Source organism: Schistocerca piceifrons, chromosome 2, assembly GCF_021461385.2.
Source record: "Schistocerca piceifrons isolate TAMUIC-IGC-003096 chromosome 2, iqSchPice1.1, whole genome shotgun sequence".
In the NCBI taxonomy this organism is placed as follows: Eukaryota; Metazoa; Arthropoda; class Insecta; order Orthoptera; family Acrididae; genus Schistocerca; species Schistocerca piceifrons.
The window spans coordinates 652647331-652670855 of NC_060139.1; the positions used below are offsets into that span (position 1 = coordinate 652647331).

General features: G+C 36.1%; 1 protein-coding gene across 1 annotated transcript in view; it reads right to left on the minus strand.

The window, feature by feature from the left end:
- Positions 1-4093: 4093 nt before the first annotated feature.
- LOC124775701 (kinesin-like protein KIF19) overlaps positions 4094-23525 on the minus strand; it is a 471390-nt gene continuing 451958 nt past the window's right edge. The window contains exons 16-17 of the mRNA XM_047250529.1: positions 14598-14649; positions 4094-4797 (exon numbers count right to left, since the gene is read on the minus strand). Of these exons, the coding sequence (XP_047106485.1) occupies positions 4765-4797; positions 14598-14649 (85 nt within the window). The 3' untranslated portion in view covers positions 4094-4764. The remainder of the gene's footprint in view (positions 4798-14597; positions 14650-23525) is intronic.

The window sequence follows — 23525 nt, forward strand, 5'->3', positions numbered from 1 at the left end:
ATTCTATATTCTGGATTTCCAGAAGGCTTTTGGAACTGTACCCACAAGCAGCTTATAGTGAAACTGTGTGCTTATAGAATATCATCTCAGTTGTGTGACTGGATTAGTGATTTCCTGTCAGAGTGGCCACAGTTTGCATTAACTGATGAAAAGTCATCAGGTAAAACAGAAGTGATTTCTGGCATCGTGTAAGGTAGTGTTATAGGCCCTTTGCTGTTCTTTATCTATACAAACAATTTGGAAGACAATCTGAGTAGCCGTCTTAGGTTGTTTGCAGATGATGCTCTCATTTATTGACTACTAAATTCATCATAAGAGCAAAACAAATTGCAAAACAATTTAGAAAAGCTATCTGGATGGTGAAAAAATTGGCAGTTGACAATAAATAATGAAAAGTGTGAGGTCATCCACATGAGTGCTAAAAGGAACCCATTGAACTTCAGTTACGTGATAAATCAGTCAAATTTAAAGGCTGTAAATTCAACTAAATACTTAGGAATCACAATTATAAACAACTTAAATTGGAAGGAAGACATAGAAAATGTTGTGGGGAAGGCTAACCAAAGATCGTGTTTTACTCGTAGGACATTTAGAAAATGTAACAGATCTACTAAAGAGGCTGCGTACACTGCACTTGTCCATCCTCTTTTAGAATACCACTGCATGGTTTGGATCCTTACCAGATAGGACTGACAGAGTACATCAAGAAAGTTCAAAGGAGGGCAACACATTTTGTATTATTGTGAAATAGAGGAGACAGTGTCACTGAAATGATACAGGATTTGGGGTGGACATCAGTAAAACAAAGGCGTTTTTTTGTTGTGGCAGAATCTTCTCATGGTATTTCAATTACCAACTTTCTCCTCTGAATGAGGAAATATTTTGTTGATACCAACCTGCATAGCAAGAAATGATCACCATAATGCAATAAGGGAAATCGGAGCTCGCACGGAAAGATACATGTGTTCGTTTTCTTCGCGCACTATACAACATTGAAATAATAGAGAATTGTGAAGGTGGTTTGATGAACCTTCTGTCAGGCACTTAACTGTGATTTGCAGAGTATCCATGTAGATGTAGATGTAGTATGTCATCACTCATACTCTATTTGAAGGAGTTCCATAGCTGTCTTGGATTCAATGGATTACATGTTTTTCAACTTATGGCAAATAAATCTCTCATTTGTTCAGCTCAGGCTGTGAGTGAGGCTTCTTGTAGTGGTCGTTTCCAGTGGTTGTTGTTTTCCAGTAGACCTAAGTGTTGGTATGCTTCTCTGTACATCTGGTATAGGAAACCACCAACAGTCTTCAGGTCTGTAAAACTTGTTGGTCCCCATATTTCGTCTAGCGACATCCAGAGATAGAAACGTTTACCATTATTCAGATGCACAGGGCATATTTGGCCTAGTGTGCCAGATTTCATGATTCCTGGATGATCTTCTACTTGAATTCCTTGTTTTCATTATTAAAAGATTTTCATTGTTCTGTTCTAGCGACATTGACAAACAGTAATATTTTTGCGAATGGCTTCATTTGGCACAATTTGTAAAAAGCTGTTAATGTTTTGTTGAGAGGTAGTTCACTTGCAGTTTTTCTGGCAGTATCTTCTGTTAAGTAAACTCTCTGTCCATTATCCAAGCATACTGCTGTATGTTGCACAATTAGTATGTGTTCGTATAAGTGTAAACTGAAATTCCACCACGCAGCTTGATTACTGTTGATGTATCTTTGCATTTGGTACATAACAACCTTGTCCTTTCTGTTTTGTTGTTCACTGACTTTGGCTATTTGAAATACATACTTGCTGACATATTTGATGGATTTCACTGAATTGCAGTATTCTATGTTCATGTGTGCTTGGAACATTTTCGAAAGTAGGATGTTATGTGGTACTACACATTTTACCTATTTCCAGTTCATCGCTGCCTTGTATTCATATTTTTACTGCAAAGCCGCAATTTTTGGGTGACTGTCTTCTGTATTTGGGATAGCCATCAACACTAGTTTGTGTGTTGTCCAAGTGTGGTTTTGGGTATCATGCAGTGGAATGTGTACTAAAATGATATGTCAACTAAATTTTATGAAATGTCTGTTAAATGATGGTACCCCTTAGAGAAATGGCTGCAGGGGCAGGAAGGGGCACCAGGTACACTCTGTGTGTATACATGGAGAGGAGATAGAAGTATTAGTCGTGTGACTTGTCAGTTAGGATATGGAAATGAAATGAATCACAATGTCATCTGACCCTGTTATGTATGTAATTGGGGCAATGCCACCAACGTCATCTGTTCCACTGGACTAAAGGCTAATTAAACTTAGGAAATTTCAAGCACTCATTCCTGAGAATGTTGTATTCATTAAGACTTTTAAAAACATTTTACCCAGGTCACGGGCTGACAAATAGTAATTCAGTACATCAAAGATATTGCGCAAGGGGAAGCTGCCCTTGAACAATGAAGTTCGTAACTACAAAACAAGAAACAGAGATGACTTTCATTGCTACAGTAAAGAAAATTAAAGAATTTCATATATTTAGAATAGAGGTAAAATAATTTTAATAGTGTATAGCTTTTATAGCATTGAAGAATATCTGAATATGAAAAACTAAAACCATTTACATATACAGACTGTAAGACAGGTTCACGTACAACATTAGTTTTCACTGGAGAATGCACACTTCTTGGTCATCCTTTTGGTTTCTTCTTGAGGGCAGATCGAGTCTCCAGTCAAAAACACATTTTATTGCATGTTTTGACAGAATGGCTTCATGATGTCCTAAATTATAAAAACGTCAAAACCCCCTCTGTGCCACTACCAAACTATCATTGTTTTTATTAAACATTTTTATGGCTAGCACACACTGTTATCTGTTCCACTGATCCATGGTTACTGAGATGGCAGACTGTTTACTCACTAAGTATCATGAAACCGCAGTGCTGCCACTTGCCCATGGCTACCACTACTCATTTCAAACATTTCCATTATTCTGAGTCACCCTGTACTTGTGTAAGATGATTGTTAAACAACTTAAATATTAAAAAAAGTTATTGTAACTAGACTTGGCTATGAACTGATTACATCTATACATTGTTTATTATTAACAGATGAGTAAAGAAATTGAATTGAATTGAACTGAACTGAATAGAATTGAGGAAATTACAAACAAAATTAATCCAAGTATATAGAATGTTAAAACAAAAAATCTTGTATTTTGAGAGGTGGTAGTATGGACCACACAAGAAAAATGTCCATTAAACTTAGGTTCTAAACTGCATACCTTAAGAGGTATGAGCACTTGTTCCATAAAAGGGTGTTTCACATTAGTCAAGATGAACATGTGCTCATAACTCTTAAGAAATACACTTTAGGGCCTATGTTTACTGGACACTTTTGTCTTGTGTTGGTGCATTTACCACCTCTAAAATAAGGGATATTTTTTCACACGTTGTATTTGACAGGCAAATTTATTCAGTTATATTTCACACAGAAACATAGCAGCAACAACATGTAGGGATGTGATGCTATAATTACATAGGAATAGTTGCAGGCAGAATAACAGAAAGCATTTTGTTCAGTGATAAGGCAATGGCAAATTGCAATTCAGATGGTTTGAAAAGCTAGATGGCAGATTATAAAATCTTATTGTGGTATAGGGTTAGATTGATTTTTTTTTTTAAGAGATAGATAGATAGAGAGAGAGAGAGAGAGAGAGAGAGAGAGAGAGAGAGAGAGAGAGAGAGAGAGAGAGAGACCGACAGACAGACAGACAGACCAAAAGAGAGAGAGGGGGGGAGGGGGGGGGGGTTCATTGTAAGAGAGCTCAAATAGCAACTAATCTGACTCCTCAGTACTTACTATTTGTACCTTCAGGATGGCAGAAATGCTTAAAATAGAAAAGCTGTTTTTATCTGTAGCTGTCAGAATTTTTATGCTTCTTACCCAAGGGGGAGGGGGACAGGTCACTCAGGCTCCAAATTGATAGAAAACCACCTGTTGTGAGACTCACACATACTAAAAACAGTGAAAGGACAATGGGGATAATTTAACATGGTTTTAATGTTTCTAGCAACATTTATTTCTCTGTATTTCTAGGCTTGTCACACAGAATACAAGTTTTCCTTTCATGTTAAACACTGGAGTCTAAACTTATATATGGTTCCTCCTCTATATCAATACCTTAGGCCTTTGTAGAGTACTATTCTTGTACAAACATCTAATATCTTTGTAACAAAATTTATAATGTATATCTGTAAACTGTACAGAATTTAATTGTTATTATGACTCTGTACTATTTCACATATCCTGTTACAAAAATGATTACAGCCAACTGTTCCAACAATGACAAATTCTTCTCTAAATTACACAATACTCAATATATGGAAAACCTCATGAAAGTTGTATATGTTTGTGGTCATGAGTTAAAAATATAGATAACATGAAAATCAGCATTCATCACAGCGGTGAGTTTACAAAAGTACTTAGCAGTTGTACAGCAGATTGCACTTTAGATCACAGCCTGCTTCAGTATTTATGTTTATTCCTTCTAGTGACATATCTTTTCTCTAATAGTAGGACACTGCCATTTGAACAGTAATAGGTAACCCCAAATATTGATCTTATTTTCAATTTCCTCTCTGATTATTTACACTTGCTAGCATCTTAACACCATAGCTTTTGTTAAGATAATCTATCATATCACATTACAATGTTTTCATGTTGTTAACCATCATTTTATATATCAAATTAAGATTCTTCAAGATATCTTCTATTCATCAGGCCACAGGGTGTCTCTATTCATCTGAAAAATGTAAATATGCATCAGCTTTCAAAATACACTAAAAAAAACAAAAGAAGAAAATATTTATTATATGGATACTTAACAAAATTCATAAATGTGTGACTGTAGTAGAAAGAACACAGACATACAGTTGTTTAAGAGTAATTCATGATTTTAGAAATGAATATTTTGTAATAAATCAGTAAATAGATTGAAGGATAAGGCAAGAAGTAAGATCAACTGTAAAACATGAATATGATGAAGTATGCTGTATTACAGAGCCACTTTTTCAATTAATAGGCCCTACTGTATTCACCCCCCACCCCCTTCCCTCTCTCTCTCTTTCTCTCTCAAACACACACACACGCACACATAAACACACACAAATTGTACTTCAAATTGCTTTTATTATGCGCTTTAAAATTGTAGTGTAATGTCTGCAAATAACACTGAAGTGGGAATCAGTTGCAAATATATTTCTGTGCACCTACAGTGCAAACCACTGTGCAGTGCATACCAGAAGGATTAGGGTTTTTTTCAGTTCCATTCACATCAACAGTGTGAGAAGAAGGATTTTTCTAGTTCATCTGTGCTTACTTTAATTAGGGTCAACTAGCCTTCTTTGTCCCTATTGGAGTGACCCAAGTGGGGTTGTAGTATATTCCTACATTCCTCACTTAATACTGGTTATTATAGGTCAGGGTGGCTATTTGTTGTGGTAACTGATTGGAGAATCTAGTAAGCCTCATCCATGTTTTTATAAATGATTGTCTGTACTCTCCTGCATGTTCATTGCTACCATGTGAAGAAGCAACAAAAAGCAGACCATTAAACCAACCCAGAGTCTTATTTTCCCTATTATCATCATATCTGCCTCCTTAACCTAACATCATCATTGTGTTCTGTCTCCAGCCACAGGTATCTGAAGAATCTTAGTTTGACCCAGTTTCCATTTCACTCCCATACATAGCCACTCATGAACCAAGAAATGGATGACCTCAAAATCCCATATCACCTCTTATCTAATAGTGAGCTTCTAGAGTTACTATGTCATGACCCATGTCATGTTACAACAACATGAAAACTGTCAGACAGAACAGGTAACAACTGTATCCATAATAAAACTGAAATTGGAGGGGCAAGGCATGTGAAAGAGGAGTGGATGGTAGATTGACAAAGATACTTCCATTATTGTTTTCTAGAGATAAGAAAAAATTGAGAGAAGTTACTAGTGGAATGCGTCTGTACAATGTTAGATAATATGTGGGTGCAACATGAGTGCATATAGCTGAAGGATGTAATCTATGGAAATGTCTGTAGGAAGTCAGTATCTAGTGGTGTATGTCCAATGACAGACAAATTTGAAAATTATGATTATGATGATAAGAAATTATACATTATTAATAAATTTTTTGAACCATGCATTTCACCAGGCAATTGTCCAATCTGACAGGTTGAAACCCGCCCTGATATTTATATGCATGAAGAACACACTGAAAGAAACACAACACTGCAAGTATTCTTGAAAATTGTCAAATTCATAGCTCATCAGGCAGCTGGAGAAATTAAAACCCTGTTGTAGCTGTAGCAGACAGTGCATGAGCAACATGGGTGGGCACATAGGCTTCGTTGACAGCACATAGGTAAACAGATAACATGGCACAAAACAATCATAATTTGTAAAGCAAATATCAATTCCATTGATAATTTCTCTGAAACAACTGTTCACAGTTTGTATCCACTTGAATTTGTACCTCATTTAATGTCCATAATTGCATTTGCAGTATTGCTAAGTGTTAACAGTGGAGATAACCAGAATTAATTTTCTTTGTGAGTTCTTCATAGAAACTTGGTAATAGCATCTGTGTTTGTGCAGATGTTAGATTTTCACAGTAATGTGGAATCCAGTTATTGTTTTCAGCCTTGCAAGGACGAAATATGATGAATGCACTATGTTCTGAAGACATACATGAGTACTATTTATTAGTTAATTTTATGGATACTCATTCATAAGTAATTATGGAAACATCAGAAGAAATAGGAAATAACTGATGATTCTGTGAATTGTGGTTCAAACAATGACTGTTGTCTTCATTAAAATCCAGAACAAAAATACAGCACTTTCCTAGCCCAAATAAAACAGGTATGGCAATAGCCTTCAGTGTCAAAGAAAGAAGGAAGGAGAAAATGCTGAAACTTTTAGGCAGATTGAAACGGTGTGCTGAACTGACATGCAAACTTGAGACCTTTTCCCTTTCACAGGCAACTGCTTTACTGACTGAGCTAGCCAGGCACAACTCACAACCACTCCTCAGTGCTCTACTTCCGCCAGTACCTCATCTCAAGTCTCAGTCCGGCACACAGTTTCAGTCTGTCAGGAAGTTTCAAATCAGCACACACTCTGCTGCAGCATGAAAATGTCATTTCAAAAATGCATAAAGTTTTGCTTTGTGGAAAGCTGACTCAATTTCATAAAGTCTGAACAGAAATTGTATAAATGAAACAAAGATTTACATAAAGTATGACATATGCGCCAAAATGAAACTCACAAAATTTTGAAAGAAAAACTATTCGAAAGATTTAGAACTAATAATGGGAGTCAGTGCATCATTACTGAGGGAGACCTAGATCACTTGTTCCTCTGAACAGCAAGTGATATTAACATTACTGATTCTTTGTTGATCTAATTAAAAATACTGGTATTCAGGAAATTATATGGAAAAGGAAGCTGCAAAATTACCAAGTTACTTCAAGTAATGTGTAGAGGAGATGTGATTAACATAAATAAAAAAACGAGAAATTTGTAGCTGACATATACACAAAGGTTCTTTTTTTGTCCTAAAATGCAGTGTATAAAGCCAGTCAGTCAGGCTTTGTGCAAGAACCGTGTGCAGATTCCACTTTCTCTTTTTGAGCAAAAGGAAGACAAAGTTGTTTGTGCAGTTGATGAATGCTGCGACACATTCATATATAACAATTACAGTGATAAGTATCAGTGGATTACTGCTTCTGCAGCTTTATTCCTGTCCTCAGGAATCCCAAGGCAAATTAGGACCAGAAATTTAAAAAAAGGACTGTTTATTTGCAAAAATCTTGTAATCAACATAGCAAATTCTGGAAAAGTGGTAGAGAATAATTTTCAGTGTTACATCTTGGACATCTTCTTACCAGTTTCAGCAAATAATTCACTAGTTTTGTTGGTCTCTTGGCCTGGATTTAACATCATATCTGTCTTTAAGAAGGCAACAAAAAGAATCACCCTCTCGATAGAGAAATTTTTCAACACTGTAATGTATTTTTCAGAAATTTGTTAGACAACATAATTTCTGATACTTCCTTATCATTTCTGGTTTATCAGTGGTACAGTATTGTTAAACTTCACTCATTTCTGCAGTGTCAGTTTGCATCACCATGTTTTAGAAATTTGATTAAGTATGCATGGTACATAGTATAATATGCAGAATAACAGCCATGACCATTACTTACTCCATCTCAGTTCTGTCTAAATAAAACTAGTAACTACTGTGATGTGCCTAAATACATTAATTTTTCTTTCTTTTATCAGGTGTGCCTTGTGTAAAGAAATATTTGTTTTCATCATGCAATAGACACTTTGCATTTTTGAGACAGCCACTGGAAATAGTCAAGGAACAGCTTCACTTTTAGTGAAATACACATTATCCAAAAATTATCATAACAACTACACTACAGAAATTGTTATAAATGTTTCATGTCAACATATTAAATTCCAAATTGAAGTAAGTCTTTTGTAATGTAACATAATACATTGCATTGAATTTTTTCCTCTGATAATCACTTGTCTAAAAATTACATTTCCAACCATTTAGCTGATGAAATGAACTGAAAGTTATTCTACAGATTAATGATTTGAGACATTTTTGGTACAGTTAACTGCTTAAAATTTTGACTTCACACTATGTGGTGCTACTTTCTCCTGTCGTGGCTCTGTTTGCTTGTTCACCAGTTTGGGCAGCAAACAGTGGGGGGCGGGGAGGGGGGGGGGGGGGGGGGGGAGTGCTGTATCTTCATGCAACAAAAATGAGTAACTTTAACATATTTTTAAAAAAATACTTGCAGTGCACCTTAGCAGCTAAAATTTTGACAGTGCATTTCTGTCAGTGTCTGCTTGCTCTATGAACAATTTCAGGTTATATTTTGACATATCGGATTGGACCATTCCTTTATATGTATATAGGAGAAGCTTCCCCTCAATTCAAAACATTGAGCAACACATTTTGGCTTATTGTCCAGTTGGACATCAAGAAATTTTGCACATATTGTTTCATTCAGAATGTGGATTTCTGTGGCAACAGGTCACTGGCCTCTAATCAAAAACACTGATTTCCTAGAATTCTGGAAATGGGAACTTGTTCTCCATCATACCCTCATCCCCATTAAAAACGTGTCTCACTTCTTTTTTGCCCAAAGGTAGAATTTCATTATTTGCTTAATTATTTTTTCCTTCTATTTCTTAAGTGTATCATTACTTCCACTTATAATTTCTCTCCCTCATCTATCCATCTACACTTATAACTCATTTACATACATCTACATCCATACTCCGCAAACCACTATGAAGTGCATGACAGAGGGTACATCACATTGTACCAGTTATTTGAGTTTCATCCTGTTCCATTCACATATGGAGCACAGGGAGAATGATTGTTTCAGTGCCTCTGTTTATGTTATGATTATTCTGATCTTGTCTGCACAATCCCTATGTGAGTGATACATAGGGGGATGTAGTATATTCATAGAGTTATTATTTAAATGAAATTTTGTTAGTAGAAAAAAATGGCTCTGAGCACTATGGGACTTAACTGCTGAGGTCATCAGTCCCCTAGAACTCAGAACTACTTAAACTTAACTAACCTAAGGACAACACACACATCCATGACTGAGGCAGGATTCGAACCTGCGACAGTAGCGGTCGCACGTTTCCAGACTGTAGCGCCTAGAACCGCTCGGCAAGTCCAGCCGGCTTGTTAGTAGACTTTCTCAGGATAGTTTATGTCTATCTTCAAGATTCTGCCTCAGTTTCTTCAGCACCTCTGTAACACACTCCCACAGGTCAAATAAACATGTGACTATTCATGCTGCCCTTCTCTGTGTATGTTCAATTTCCCCTTTTAGCCTATTTGGTATGGGTCCCACCAACATACTTGAGCACTATTCTACATTGAGTCACACAAGTGATTTTTAAGCAGTCTCCTTTATAGACTGATTGCACTCCCCCAGTATTCTACCAATAAACCAAAGTCTACCATCTGCTACCCCCACAACTGAGTCTACGTGAACTTTCCATTTCAAATCCCTACAAAGCGTTACACATAGAAATTAGTATTAGTTGACTGATTCAAACTGTGACTCATTCATATTATAGTCATAAGATACTACATATTTTCGTTTTGTGAGGTACACAATTTTACATTTTTTAACATTTAAAGCAAGTTGGCTATGAAGTCTTTCATGACATATTTCTTGAATAAAAATCTCTCGGTGTACATGCCACATCAATTTAGGATAAAACTCCAAGCTTCTGACCACTACCTCCATGGTCATCATCAGGACTAAAACTGACTGTCGTAAACTAGCAAGGCACCCACTTTTATATTCTAAGGACGACTTCTGATTGGCTGGAATACATCATAGCAACAGCGATATGGCACATAGTGAAGTGGTGCTCTTTACTTCCATAGATGTAATTTAGATCCCGCGTTGCTTGCAGCGCCATCCCTTGAATCAGGAGGTAAAGAGCAGGAAGTTTTCCTCTGTGGTTTTTCTTTATCCAGTGTACTCTTCCAGGTGTTGCTAAGTGCATAGCCATTGTCTCTGTTAAATTAAACTTAGCGATAATAACTCGCTGGCTGCAAGCAAGGTATCTTTGTGGAATTAGACAGTGTTTTGTTTTCCAACATTGTATGGCTTTATCTCTGTGACAAGTGACTGTTCATATCAGTAAACATAAATGCTATACTGTGTGTGTTGACCTGTGGAGTTCGCTTTGTGTTGTTTAGCTGTTCTATTTTGCGTATTTGACAAATTTTGCTCGTACCTGTTTTACGTATTTGGTTTGTGGATATCAATATGCCCCATTTCAACAATTGAGTGTTTAAGAAAAGGCACAATGAATGGAAGAAGAAATCTTTAGTTGTTTCAAAGGGAGATGCTGCTCAGACTGCTTCACCAACTACTCCAAATGAATGTGATAGAATTTCTTCCAGCAAGAAACTTTGTGACAGCAAAGAAAAATGCGAAAACTATGAAAGTGAAAGTAATGATGTGAATGAAATAATTAACATTTCCTTGCTCTCTAATATTTTTAAACATAACGTATTATGCCAAGTTTGGAAAGAAAGAGGACTGGATTTGAAAATAACTTCACACATTGGTTTGGTATGTAAAATGTTATTGAAGTGTAACAAATGTGCTGCAGAAGTTTCGTTTTCCAATTCTAATAGCATTCCTCATAGTGGTAATAGTGGAAAGAAAGTGTGTGATATAAATGTTAGGCTAGTGTATGGCTTGCGTTGCATTGGCAAGGGCAGTGCTGCAGGGACAATGCTATGTGGAATTATGAACTTGCCAAAACCACCAACCAAGTTTGGATTTTATAATGAATTGGTGGGATCTTCTGGTGAAGATGTTCCTCAAGCAACAATGGAGAAAGCAGTTGAAGAAGCTGTGACAGATAATGGGAATTGTAGAGATTTAACTGTTGCTTTAGATGGATCATGGCAACATAGAGGTCATAAATCTCTAAATGGAATTGTGACAGCTACCTGTGGAGACAGTTGCAAAGTAATTGATGTTACTATTCTCTCAAAACTTTGTAGATGTAAGTGCAATACCAAGGACGAACATAGTGAAAGTTGTGAAGCAAATTTTCACGGCACGAGTGGAGCAATGGAAGTAGAGGCAGTGAAAGCAATTCTTTCCAGATCACATGAGTAGTATAATGTATGATACACTAACTATTTAGGATATGGTGGTTCTCAGGGATATAAAGCTGTAGAGTAACTCAAACCTTATGGCAATGAAATTCATATTACAGATCAGGGGTGCATTGGACATGTGCAGAAGCACATGGGGACTCGCTTGCGCAAACTAAAGCAGACATTAGGATCCCAGAAGCTTAGTGATGGTAAGACCCTTGGAGGAAGAGGAAGATTGACAGATGAAGCTATTGATAGATTGCAGAGGTATTATGGGTGTGAAATTAGGCAAAATACAAGAAGCAGTGAGCACATGAGGAGAACAGTATGGGCATAATTTTTTCGTACTGCATCAACAAATGAGCACCCACAACATGCACTGGGCTCCACAGGTGATGACTCATGATGTAAGTACCAATCAGGAAAGGAATATACTCATAAAAACAGTTTTCCAAATGCTGTAATTGATGTAATCAGAGATTTATCACTGCCAAGTTTATTGGAAAAGTGTTTACATGCAAAAACACAAAATCCAAATGAAAGTGCAAATAATTTAATTTGGATTAGGTTTCCCAAAAGAGTGTTTGTACAGATAAAAACATTGCATTTTGGAGTGTATGATGCAGTGGCAACATACACTGAAGGAAACATTATCAAATGTGATGTGCTGAAACGTTTAGGTTTTCAACCAGGACACAACACCATTTCCACAATGCGCCTTATTGAAGAAGAAAGACTAAGAGGTGCAGGAAGAAGAGACAAAAGTCTACAACATGCAGAAAAAGGGAAGAAAATACCATTGAAAAGGAAACTAACACTGGAAAAAGAAGAGGATGCTGATAATCCATCACATGGGGCAATAATGTATTAAAAAACTTTGGAAGCCATTTCCCATAACTTTAAAATTTTCGTATTTGAGGGACATTTTCTCAAAAACTGCTGACAATATATCAATGAAATTTATACACAATATTAAACTTCCTGGCAGATTAAAACAGTGTGCCGGACCGAGACTCGAACTTGGGACCTATGCCTTTTGTGGGCAAGTGCTCTACCAACTGAGCTACCCAAGCATGACTCACGCCCCGTCCTCACAACCTCACTTCTGCCAGTACCTCGTCTCCTACCTTTGAGTCTCGGTCTGGCACACAGTTTTAATCTGCCAGGAAGTTTCATATCAGAGCACACTCTGTTGCAGAGTCAAAATCTCATTCTACACACAATATTGTTTACTTCTTTCCTTCATTTTTATAACAAATTCTAAAAAAAATATTGTATAATTCAAGAGTTATAGAGAAAAAGTGCAAATTTTTAGAGAAAAAAATAAGTATCTGTTTAAAGAAATTGTGGAACAAGAACCAATAAATATTTCTTAACATGGCATTATAACTTTGTAGAGAAATATTCAATGAACACGAAGCCCAAATTTCAGAGCAATATGTTTAATTGTTTTAGAAAAAATGTTCCTTCTATTTGCTAAAATTAACATGCAAGGGATGGATCATTCTGGCTTTCCTTAAGTACAAGTGAAATGAAGTTTTCTCTAAACCTTTCATTTACATCAGATGAGCCTGGTGAGTGATAAAACGATCCAAATTCCATTTTATTGTCTGTCCTATGTATCATCTCTGAACTAAATCTGACATAGAACTTAAAATTGTACTATCTGGGACCTAATACTTTCTCCAGTGCCTTCTCCTCCCCCTTTTTCTCCCCACTTCCTTCATCAGGAGGACACTCTGGTGTCTGAGTTATCTATGTCCCATGCCAGTCTCCAAAATCAATTCTCTTCTTTTTATTTTCATGATCAAGTTAACTATTTACCAATGCTTTACATGCAAATCATTGAAGTTAACTGAATCCAAAGATATACTGAGTCATGTCTCCAAATATCATTATAACCATTAGACAATCTGTCCTATGGTCCTTTTACTTAATTATGTATGATAGTTCAATTGAAATATGTTAGATCTTTTGGACATTATGGTGTCAAACCATTGAGTATTATTACTATGAAAGATTATAGTGGTTAGTTTCAAACTGTCAGTTGAGTAACATCATCACACTTACTTGTAGAACATTTAAATTTCCATTAAGAAAATGAATCAATAATGTTACTATATTCATATTTGCATGGATACTGTATTTAGTATTTAAGTAAGAAACCTGTATCTAGTAAATGCTGAAGTAGCTTCTAGCACTTTTGAAAAAAAAAAAAAAAAAAGTCCTCTAAATACATCTACAGTTTGTTTCATCTACCACTTTAAGGCACTATAAGCTTATTGCATGGTATTGAATACAAATCAGTTTGAATTCTATAAGTAACTGACTCAAAGTAACTGTTTAAATTGTAACAGTGATCATTATCATGCACCCAGATTTGTTTTTAATATGGGAAAAGGAAGATTGAGGTTTAATGTTTTAAAGCCAATGAGTACAATTGCAAATTGGGGAGGAAAACCAGCTGTGTCCTTTTCAAAGGAATCGTCCTGGCATTTTTCTTAAGCAGTTTCTGAAGAGCATGGGAAACCTAAATGTGAATGGCCAGATGGGGATTTGAGCTGCCATCAGTTAGACAACTCAATCAGTTGAACTAGAAATGATTTCTACAAGGATACTCAAAGCTGTAAAATTTGGTTATAATGAATTCATATCAACACTGTAATATTAAAATTTTTGGTAACTTTAAGTCTTTACTTTTATAATGTATCATGCTTTTAAAAAACATAATTTGACTACTTTCCATATTTCAGTGACTTTTTTCCCTGGGATCCATGAAAAAATATGGTCACATTTTATGAAAAGCAAAGCATATGTAACTAAAATATGCAACCAAAATTGATTCTAACTACATCTAAACTGTACCTGTCTTGCAGAAGATAAATTATTCTGACTTGCACTCCTCCTCAGACCACTTCTGAAACACAAGGCAAATTGAGGTAAAACTGCTGTATATTTGCCAAAAGGATACCATAAAAAAAAAAAAAATCATTATTTACAGAGTGGTCTCAGAATATTTACTTCATATTTAACATTCAACTGCACTTTTTCAGCACTGGAACTTGAGTGAGATAATACAGTGTTTTTAGAATGGCTATTGTAATGTAGACTGTACACCAGTGAAATTTGTTAAATAATGGACTCTGATTAAATTGTAGTCAATTAGTAAACAGTCCTACATAAGCGTTCTAAAACATTCAAAGGTGCTACAATTGTGACACTGTTACACTGAGGTGGCAAAAGTCAAGGTATAGTGGTATGTATATATACAGATGATGATAGTAACAATGTAGAAAAGGCAGTGCATTGGTGGAGTTGTCATTTGTACTCAGATGATTCATGTGAAAAGGGTTAAAACAAGATTATGGCTGCATGAAAGGAATTACAAAACTCTGAATGCAGAATAGTACTTGGAGGTAGATGAATGGGAGATTCCATTTTGTCAATCATTAGGGAACTCAGTATTCCAAGATTCACGACGTCAAGAGTGTACCGAGAATGCCAGATTTCAGGCGTTACCTCTTACTATGGACAATGTATTGACCAACATTGTTGGATCAGCGGCATTTGCAATGAAATAATCATAGAAATCAATGTGGCATTTGCAATGAAATAATCATAGAAATCAATGTGGGATGTACAGTGAATGTACCCATTAGTACAGTGTGGTGAAATTTGGTGTTAAAGGGCTATGGCAACAGACGACCGAAGCAAATGAATTTGCTAATAGCATGCCTTCACCTGCAGTGCACCTCCTGGGCTCATGACCATATCATTTGGACACTCGACAATTGGCCTGGTCAGATGAATCCCACTTTCAGCTAGTAGGAGCTGCTGGTAGGGTTCGAGTGTGGCACAGACCTCAAGAAGCCATGGACCTAAGTTGTCAACAAGGTGCTGTGCAAGCTGGTGGTGGCACCATAATGGAGTGGGTTGTGTTTACATGGAATTGACTGGGTCATTTGTTCCAACTGAATGGATCATTGAGTGGAAATGGTTATATTTGGCTACTTGGAGACCATTTGCAGCTATTCACGCATGTCATGCCTGAACAACGATGGAATTTTTATGGATAAGAATGTGCCACGCAAATGGTTTGAAAAATCATTCTAGATAATTCAAGATAATGATTTGGCCATTAAGATTGCCTGAGATGAATCCCATGAAACATTTATGGGACATAATGGAGAGGTCATTTTGTACACAAAATCCTACACTGGCAACTTTCTTGCAATTATGGATGGTGATAGTGGCAGCATGACAAAATATTTTTGGAGAGGACTTCCAACAACTTGTTGAGTTAATACTATGTCAAGACAAAAGGTTGTCTGACATGATATTAGGAGATGTCCCATGACCTTCGTCACCTCAGTGTACAGGCAACTGTTTACAAAATGAAGGAATATTAGTATGGCAAGATCATTGGAGATGAGCACAGGTTTAAATTTGATAAAGATGGGGAATGAAATTGGTTGTATTCTTTTGAAACAATCTCAAACAATTTTTTAAACCAAAGAAAACATAAATATGGCTGAATGGATGGGGAATATGAGTGCAGTGGATTAACTAGTGGTTGGTACTACATTGCTCGGAAACTGTTAACAGGTGTCATTCTGTATTACATTAATAAAGAATCTATAAATGTCTAGTTACATCAAAGTAGAAATAAAGTTAGTGAATTTTTTGGCCATGACTAGTGGGCAGCTGTTGCACTTCATGCTAATACAGGCACTTAACAAAACATCGTGATGCCCCTAGGATAAACACCTTATTTGTGGTTATTTTGTAAGTTTCCTATAATGCAGTAAATTCTATTTCATTTCCCATAGTACTGTAGAATTTTTGCAACTGTTCTGAGTAGGATTATTAATTCTGTTGAGACAAAATAAAGGTCATTGCCAGGACTTTGACACTAGAAAATATATTCATATTATTTCTTTCATTAGTATAATCTTATTGGCATGTGATTCAGTAATTAATATTATTACGAATGAACAATTTCTAAAAACTTCAAAAGCAATTTAAAATGGTAAAAATGTGTCAATTCATTAATCATAAAAATTTCATGATTTTAATACTCATTTAAGTCAGTTAAAATATTAATTCTGTAATTAAGAAAAAAACGTTTTGAAAATATCTTAAATTTTTAAAGCTAAGGCCACAGAAAACTTTTGAAAATATTTGAAACCTTCAAAACTAAAGCTACAGTAAGCTTTTAATGTCATAGATTATATATGTATTGGTAAAATTCTGACAGAATTTAAATGCTTTTGGATTAAAGGAAACCACTCAGCAAAAGCCGAAGCATGGAGTCACAGATAAGCACACACAAAAAGAAAGACAACATGCTACCTTTTGGAGTGATCCTTTTCCAGGCTTGTGTGTTTGTGTTTACTGTATGTATTTTACTCTAGTTCAAAAAAGGGCCACTCTGAAAGGTAGCAAGTTTTCTTTCTTTTTGTGTGTGCCTGTCTGTGACTCCATGATTCAGCTTGTTCTGAGTGGTCCCCCTTAATCCAAAAGTAATTATATTAAGTTCCACTTTTTGACAGGCTTTAAAAAATGTGCATTTCTTAATTTTTTCAGCAAATTCTGAGTAAATTTAGTTCAATTTCAGATATAGAAATAATTCCATTCAACTGAATGCCTGTTTTATTAATTTCTCCATTTTGTTGACATGACATTAAAAGTTCTTTCACAGTTTGTTCACATCCAAATGAGTGAGCAAACTTTCTTGCAAGTTTCAATGAAATCTCAACAGCCAATGGAATGTCAGAAAATGTGTACTGTGTATGATCAAACGTTCAAATGTTTTTCACTTGTGCTCACCAACTGTTTAAACTCATGATCAGTTTACTGATGCTTGTTTGCTAGTGTTAACAACAGCACAAACGATGATTATGAAATTTTTGTGCATGGGCCATAAGCAGGCAAGTCTAATAAGGAAAAGATATACATCATTTCAAAAAGATGTACAAGTGGAATCTTTATTCAAAGGCTGTCATTTTCAGTAATGGATGGTTGCCAGTCCTTGTTATGAGCAAGCAGCATCATTATGATGATGATGTGTTGATATACTATCATGTCAAACCTCATACCTGTACATCTACGTGATTATTCCGCAATTCACAATTAAGTGCCTGGTAGAGGGTTCATCGAGCCACCTTTAAGCTCTATTGTCCCACTCGAGAATAATGCGCAGGAATAATGAACACTAAAATCTTTCTGTGCAAGCTCTGGTTTCTCTTATTTTGTTATGATGATAATTTCTTCCTATGTAAGTAGGCACTAACAAAATATTTTCACACACTAAGGAGAAAGTCTGTGTTTCAAATTTCATGAGAAGATACTGCCACAGTGAAAAACAGATTCGTTTTAGTGACTGCACAACCCAATCCATGTATTATATATGTGGCACTCTCTGTTCTGTTTTGAAATGGTACAAAATGAGCTGACCTTCTTTAAAGTTTTTCAATCTCCCCTATCAGTTCAATCTGATGTGGATCCCACTCTGCATAGCATTACTCTAGAAGAGGGCAGACAGTCTGTTCAGTAGACCTGTTACATTTTGTAAGTATTCTGCCAATAAATCACAATCTTTGCTTTGCTTTCCCCGCAACATTATCTATGTGATCATTCCATCTTGTCTAAATCATTTTGCAATTCATTTTGATCATCTGACAACTTTACATAAATGGTAAATGAGAGCACCATCTACAAACAATCTAAGAAGGCTGCTCAGATTGTCTCCTAAAACATTTATGTAGATCAAGAATAACAGAGGGACTATAATACTTTCTTTGGGAATGCTGGCTATTACATCTGTTGTGCTTGATGACTTCCTGTCAGTTATTATCAACTCTTACCTTTCTGACAGGAAATCATGTCATGGGGACCAGTGCCATCTCTTATTGATTTATTTGGTACATATCTCGCAACTGCCATTGATACTAGTTCTTTGAATTTATACCACATCTGGTCTGCACTTACATAGTGGACATTGTCTCTTAGGAAGGTGTCAAGTGAACATTTATCTGATTTTTTAAATGATTGTATTTTGTGTTTATTTTTTGTGGGTGAGGATATTATGTATTCAGTCTACAACAACCTTATGGTCACTAATCCCTGTATCTGTCAAGATGCTCTCTATTTGGTCAGGATTATTTGTTGCTGAGAGGTCAAGCATGTTTTTGCAACCATTTACAATTCAAGGGAGCTCTTGGACTAGTTCTTCAAAATAATTTTATGAGAAGGCATTCAGTTTGATTTTGGATGATGTTTTATGTGTCACTGACGTTAAACATGTATTTTCTCCAACATATTGAGGGTAGATGAGTGGTGAACCTATTTGGAATGACATTCAAGTTTTCTTTGAAATGTTTGGACACTGTATCATGTCGGCCATGGGGGTCAGTAAAAGGAAGCAATTATTAATTTATTTCAGTTGACAAGTATAATCTCTACCCATACTAACCCACAGGAACTATTTTCTTCAATTTCACTCCAAGGTAAACTACTTCTGGCAACAATAAACACTCCACCACCAACAGTATTTAATCTGTCCTTTCTGAACACAGTTAGGTCCTCTGTAAAAATTTTGGCTGAACTTATTTCTGGCCAGCGCCTGTAACATTTGAGATTCAGTACTTTCTATTAGAGCTTGGAGCTCTGGTAGTTTTCAAACACAGCTATGACAGTTCACAACTACAATATTGAATGTTCCTATGTCCACCATCTTCCTGTGTTCCTCCTGCACTCTTTGAAACTGAAGCCCTTTCTGCACTTTCCAAAAATCCTCTAACCTATAAATTTGTCCAATCCCCTCTATACAGTCCCCGCTACTTGTGGAGCCACTTTCTGCATGTAGTGGGACTCCTGACCTATTTAGCAGAACCTGGAAAGACACCACTCTGTGGTGCAAGTCAAGAAATGAGCCTTCATGTCAGAAGCAAGGCTGTAAGTCTTTACTGCTTCAGTTAGCTGCCTGAAACTAGAGAGAATCTCATCTGATCCTCAGTGACACACATCATTAGTACCAACATGAGCCACTACCTGCAGTTTGGTGCACCCTGTGTGGCATCCAGAAGCACTCATTCCAAACGTAGAATGACTCCTCCTGGTATGTACATAGAGTACACACTGGATTCCTTCCCCTCCTTAACAGCCATGTCACTAAGGGGCTCCATTATATGTAGGTTGAAACTTAAATAGTGGCAACACTGCTGTGGAGACACCATGCAATGGAATCTACTATTGTCTCTGATAGTACACATTGTTGACATACCTACCTTACCTCCAAGCAAATTGACTTGCCCATTCCACATCACCAGTGTGCACACAATAAAGGGAAACGTGATCACTTGTGAGCAAGCGGTCAAAAGTAATGGTGTCACTATGTTTTCAAAACAAGAACACTGGAGCTGGATCAAGATTGAATGTGCTAGAGGTCATACAGCATGACAGTCTCATCAAGGTGTTCAAGAGCTAGTGAAAGAAGTGGCAACACTTTCTGCACAACCCACCCATCATTTTGCATGACAATGCACGGGAGCATGCAGCACAAACTGTGGCTGCTCTCTTCAGTCGACGGGACTGGGAAGTACTCTACCATCCACCATACTCCCCAGATTTAAGTCCTTGTGACTTTGATTTGATTCTGAAGATGAAGGAACCAATTCGCTTCAGAACTGTTCCAGAGATTTGACAGGCAATAGACCGCTCCATTCACAACATCATCATAACAGGCTCTGCTAACGGTATACTATGCCTTCCACACCACTGGCAACAGGTTCCACACAATGCTGGTGACTACATTGAAGGACAGTAACAGGTGCAAACATGTAACTCTTTTGTATTGGTTGTGAATAAATAGTTGCCATTATTTAAGTTCCAACCCTTGTATATCCAAAAAGGAGCTAATTTTTTAATGCACACTTACTTTCCGCATTGTGAACAACAGTCAAATATCTACTAAAGGTAGTTAAAGCTGTAGATTTAAAACTATTAGACACAAGGGGCATTTAAAAAAGACCATTGGTTATGACAAGAAACTAAATGGGATGAATGTAGCTGTTGGGATTAGTTGGCATTGTGAGAACATAAAACTGAAAACAACAAATACACATAATATTTTTATGCATCCTGAGTTCAAGGAAAAAAGGGCTGGTGCATTTTGCAGTAATATAGTATGATATAATTGTTTATTGCACTCAAGTTTACTTTCCATTTCCACAGAGTCCTGCAAGTTTGTCTCAGGCTCTTTCTTCCCTTACAGGGTCATTTTAGGTATGGAGTGAAGAACAATATGCAACTTGATAAAAATATATGTGTGTTTTATATTGAAGATATAAAAAGCTACTGCCCATCCAGTAAGTCTCCCCTGACCTGGGGTTCTGAGTGACATTTCTGAACTCTACCCCTATTCCTAAACCTCTCCAGTTCCTTTCCCTTCACCCCTCTTCCTTCCCTTCAGCCCTTCCATTGGAAGTACATTTTCTATCCATCCATTTACATTATATTGTCAAAAATTGATTATGTTAATTGTTCTAATCTAATGTAAGTATTTTTTTTTGAGCACATACCTGGTGATTCATGAAGATATGGAGATATTTTAATATGTTATTATACAAGTAAACCAAACAAAAAAGTTCATATAAACATAGGTCTGCAAATGTTTAGTTATGGAGTTACGGGTAATAAAAGATTTTGCCTGAAATTTAGCAACTTCGCTAATATGAAACCATTGCAAAACTGTACGAGGTTAAAGTAAATCACAATTTCCATTTGTTTTGTTTTTATTGATCTGGTGAATCTAATGAAATGTGTCCCAGATGTATATCTGCAGCAGTTTTCCAAAACATCCAGAGAAGCAAAGTAAATTTATTTACTTTCCATTAAGAACGTATAAACATTTATGTCATTGTGGCAACCATTAGTGAGTTGTTTCAGTCATTTCCTATCCTTGAGACAAGTTAGTTTTCTGTATCGTTCAGTGAAAGAACATAATAACAACAGTGTATTTAGTGAAGCCACATAGTAACTGTTGTAATTTGTAGATTATTTATGAAATAGGGATTCCTTTCAAATTAACGACAGAGGAATATGTCGATATGTTGTTTATTTATAGCAAATGTGATGGTAATGCTACGGCTGCAGTTAATGGATATCACATACATTATCCAACTTGGAAGATTACAAATGGACGAACCATTAGTGGAGTATTTTGAATATTATGAGAGACAGGTTCTCTACCTAGCATTCATAATCAGTTTGAGTGCTTGATATGTGAAGACAATGAAGAGGATATTATGGATGCAGTTCAACAATTCAGGTGCCAGTACATGACGTATCTCTCAATGATTAGGCATTTCACAATCTTAAGTATGGCATACTCACAAGTACAATAATGTGTATCCTTACCATAAACAAAAAGTGCATCTGTTACATCCAGGAGATCTTGCCCTTCACTTGGAGTAGTGCAGCTGGTTAAATACTAATCGATAGTTACACAAATACATTTTATTCACTGATGAGACACGATTTACTTGAGATGGTAAAAAAAATTTACATAAGGAGCACATATGGTCTGAAGCAAACCCACATGCAACAGTGCAACGCAATTTCCAAGCAGCAATTTAGCATAAATGTTTTTGTGTGGTATAATCAACACACACTTTATTGGACCATTCATTTTCCCAGGACGTCCAACTGTCAAGAGGTACTTGCTATTCCTTCAAGAAGAAATCCCCCGCTTACTCAAAGTTGTTCCACATGCTATGCAATTGCAAATGTATTTACAACATGATGGTGCACCTCAACATTTCATGAACGCTGCTACTACATATTTAAATGAACATTTCCCCAAAAATGGATTGTTTGTGTTGCTACACATCTGTGGCCACCCACTTTGCGTGATTTAACACGAATGGATTTTTGTGTATGATGATGGATGAAAGACATGGTTTATGAGGACAAAGTCAATACATGTGATTCACTACTTGCTTACATCATGAATTCAATAAGAAGAACAAAATCTGTTCATACACATGCAGCTAAAACACATTGCACTCAGTGGAGACATATCTGAACATTTACCGTTAATGTATCATGAAATTGTATGTACACTGTACAACTTCCTTAACACTGAGCTTTGTTTTTTCCAGTTTAATATGAATTCACATGAGCTATTGTATTAATGAAAGCAGATTATCTAATACATTCATACAGTTTCAGTTTTGTTGTTATTACCATCATTTTTCCAAAATTAAATTCCATAGAACTTCTGTTGAAAACTTTGTGCAATTGTCTGAAATTTTAAAAGCAAATTGTGCCAACTAGTTAATAAATTAAAATTTTTACTATATAATGTCTTTGGTTCTCTGGATATTCTGGAAAACTACTGCATATACATGTCTGGGACATGTTTTATTAGATTAACAACAAAATAAATGGAAATTGTGCTTTAATTTAACCTCATACAGTTTTGTAATAGCTTCATATTAGAGAAGTTGCTAAATTTCAGGCAAAATCTTTTATCAGCCATAACTCTGTAACTAAACCTTTGTGGACCTATGTTTATATAAACTTTTTCTTTAGTCTCACTTGTAAAATAACTTATTAAAATATTTGCATATCTTCATGAATCACCCTGCATTTAACCTGTGTCAGATGTGGGAACAGCACTATTTTTTTGTCAGGGTGTGTGCGTGTTGGCAAGGGTATAGACACTTAATTACAAGGTTCGAGGTCCACATGCATAATGTAATCAGTGAATGCTTCACTTTCACCATCCCA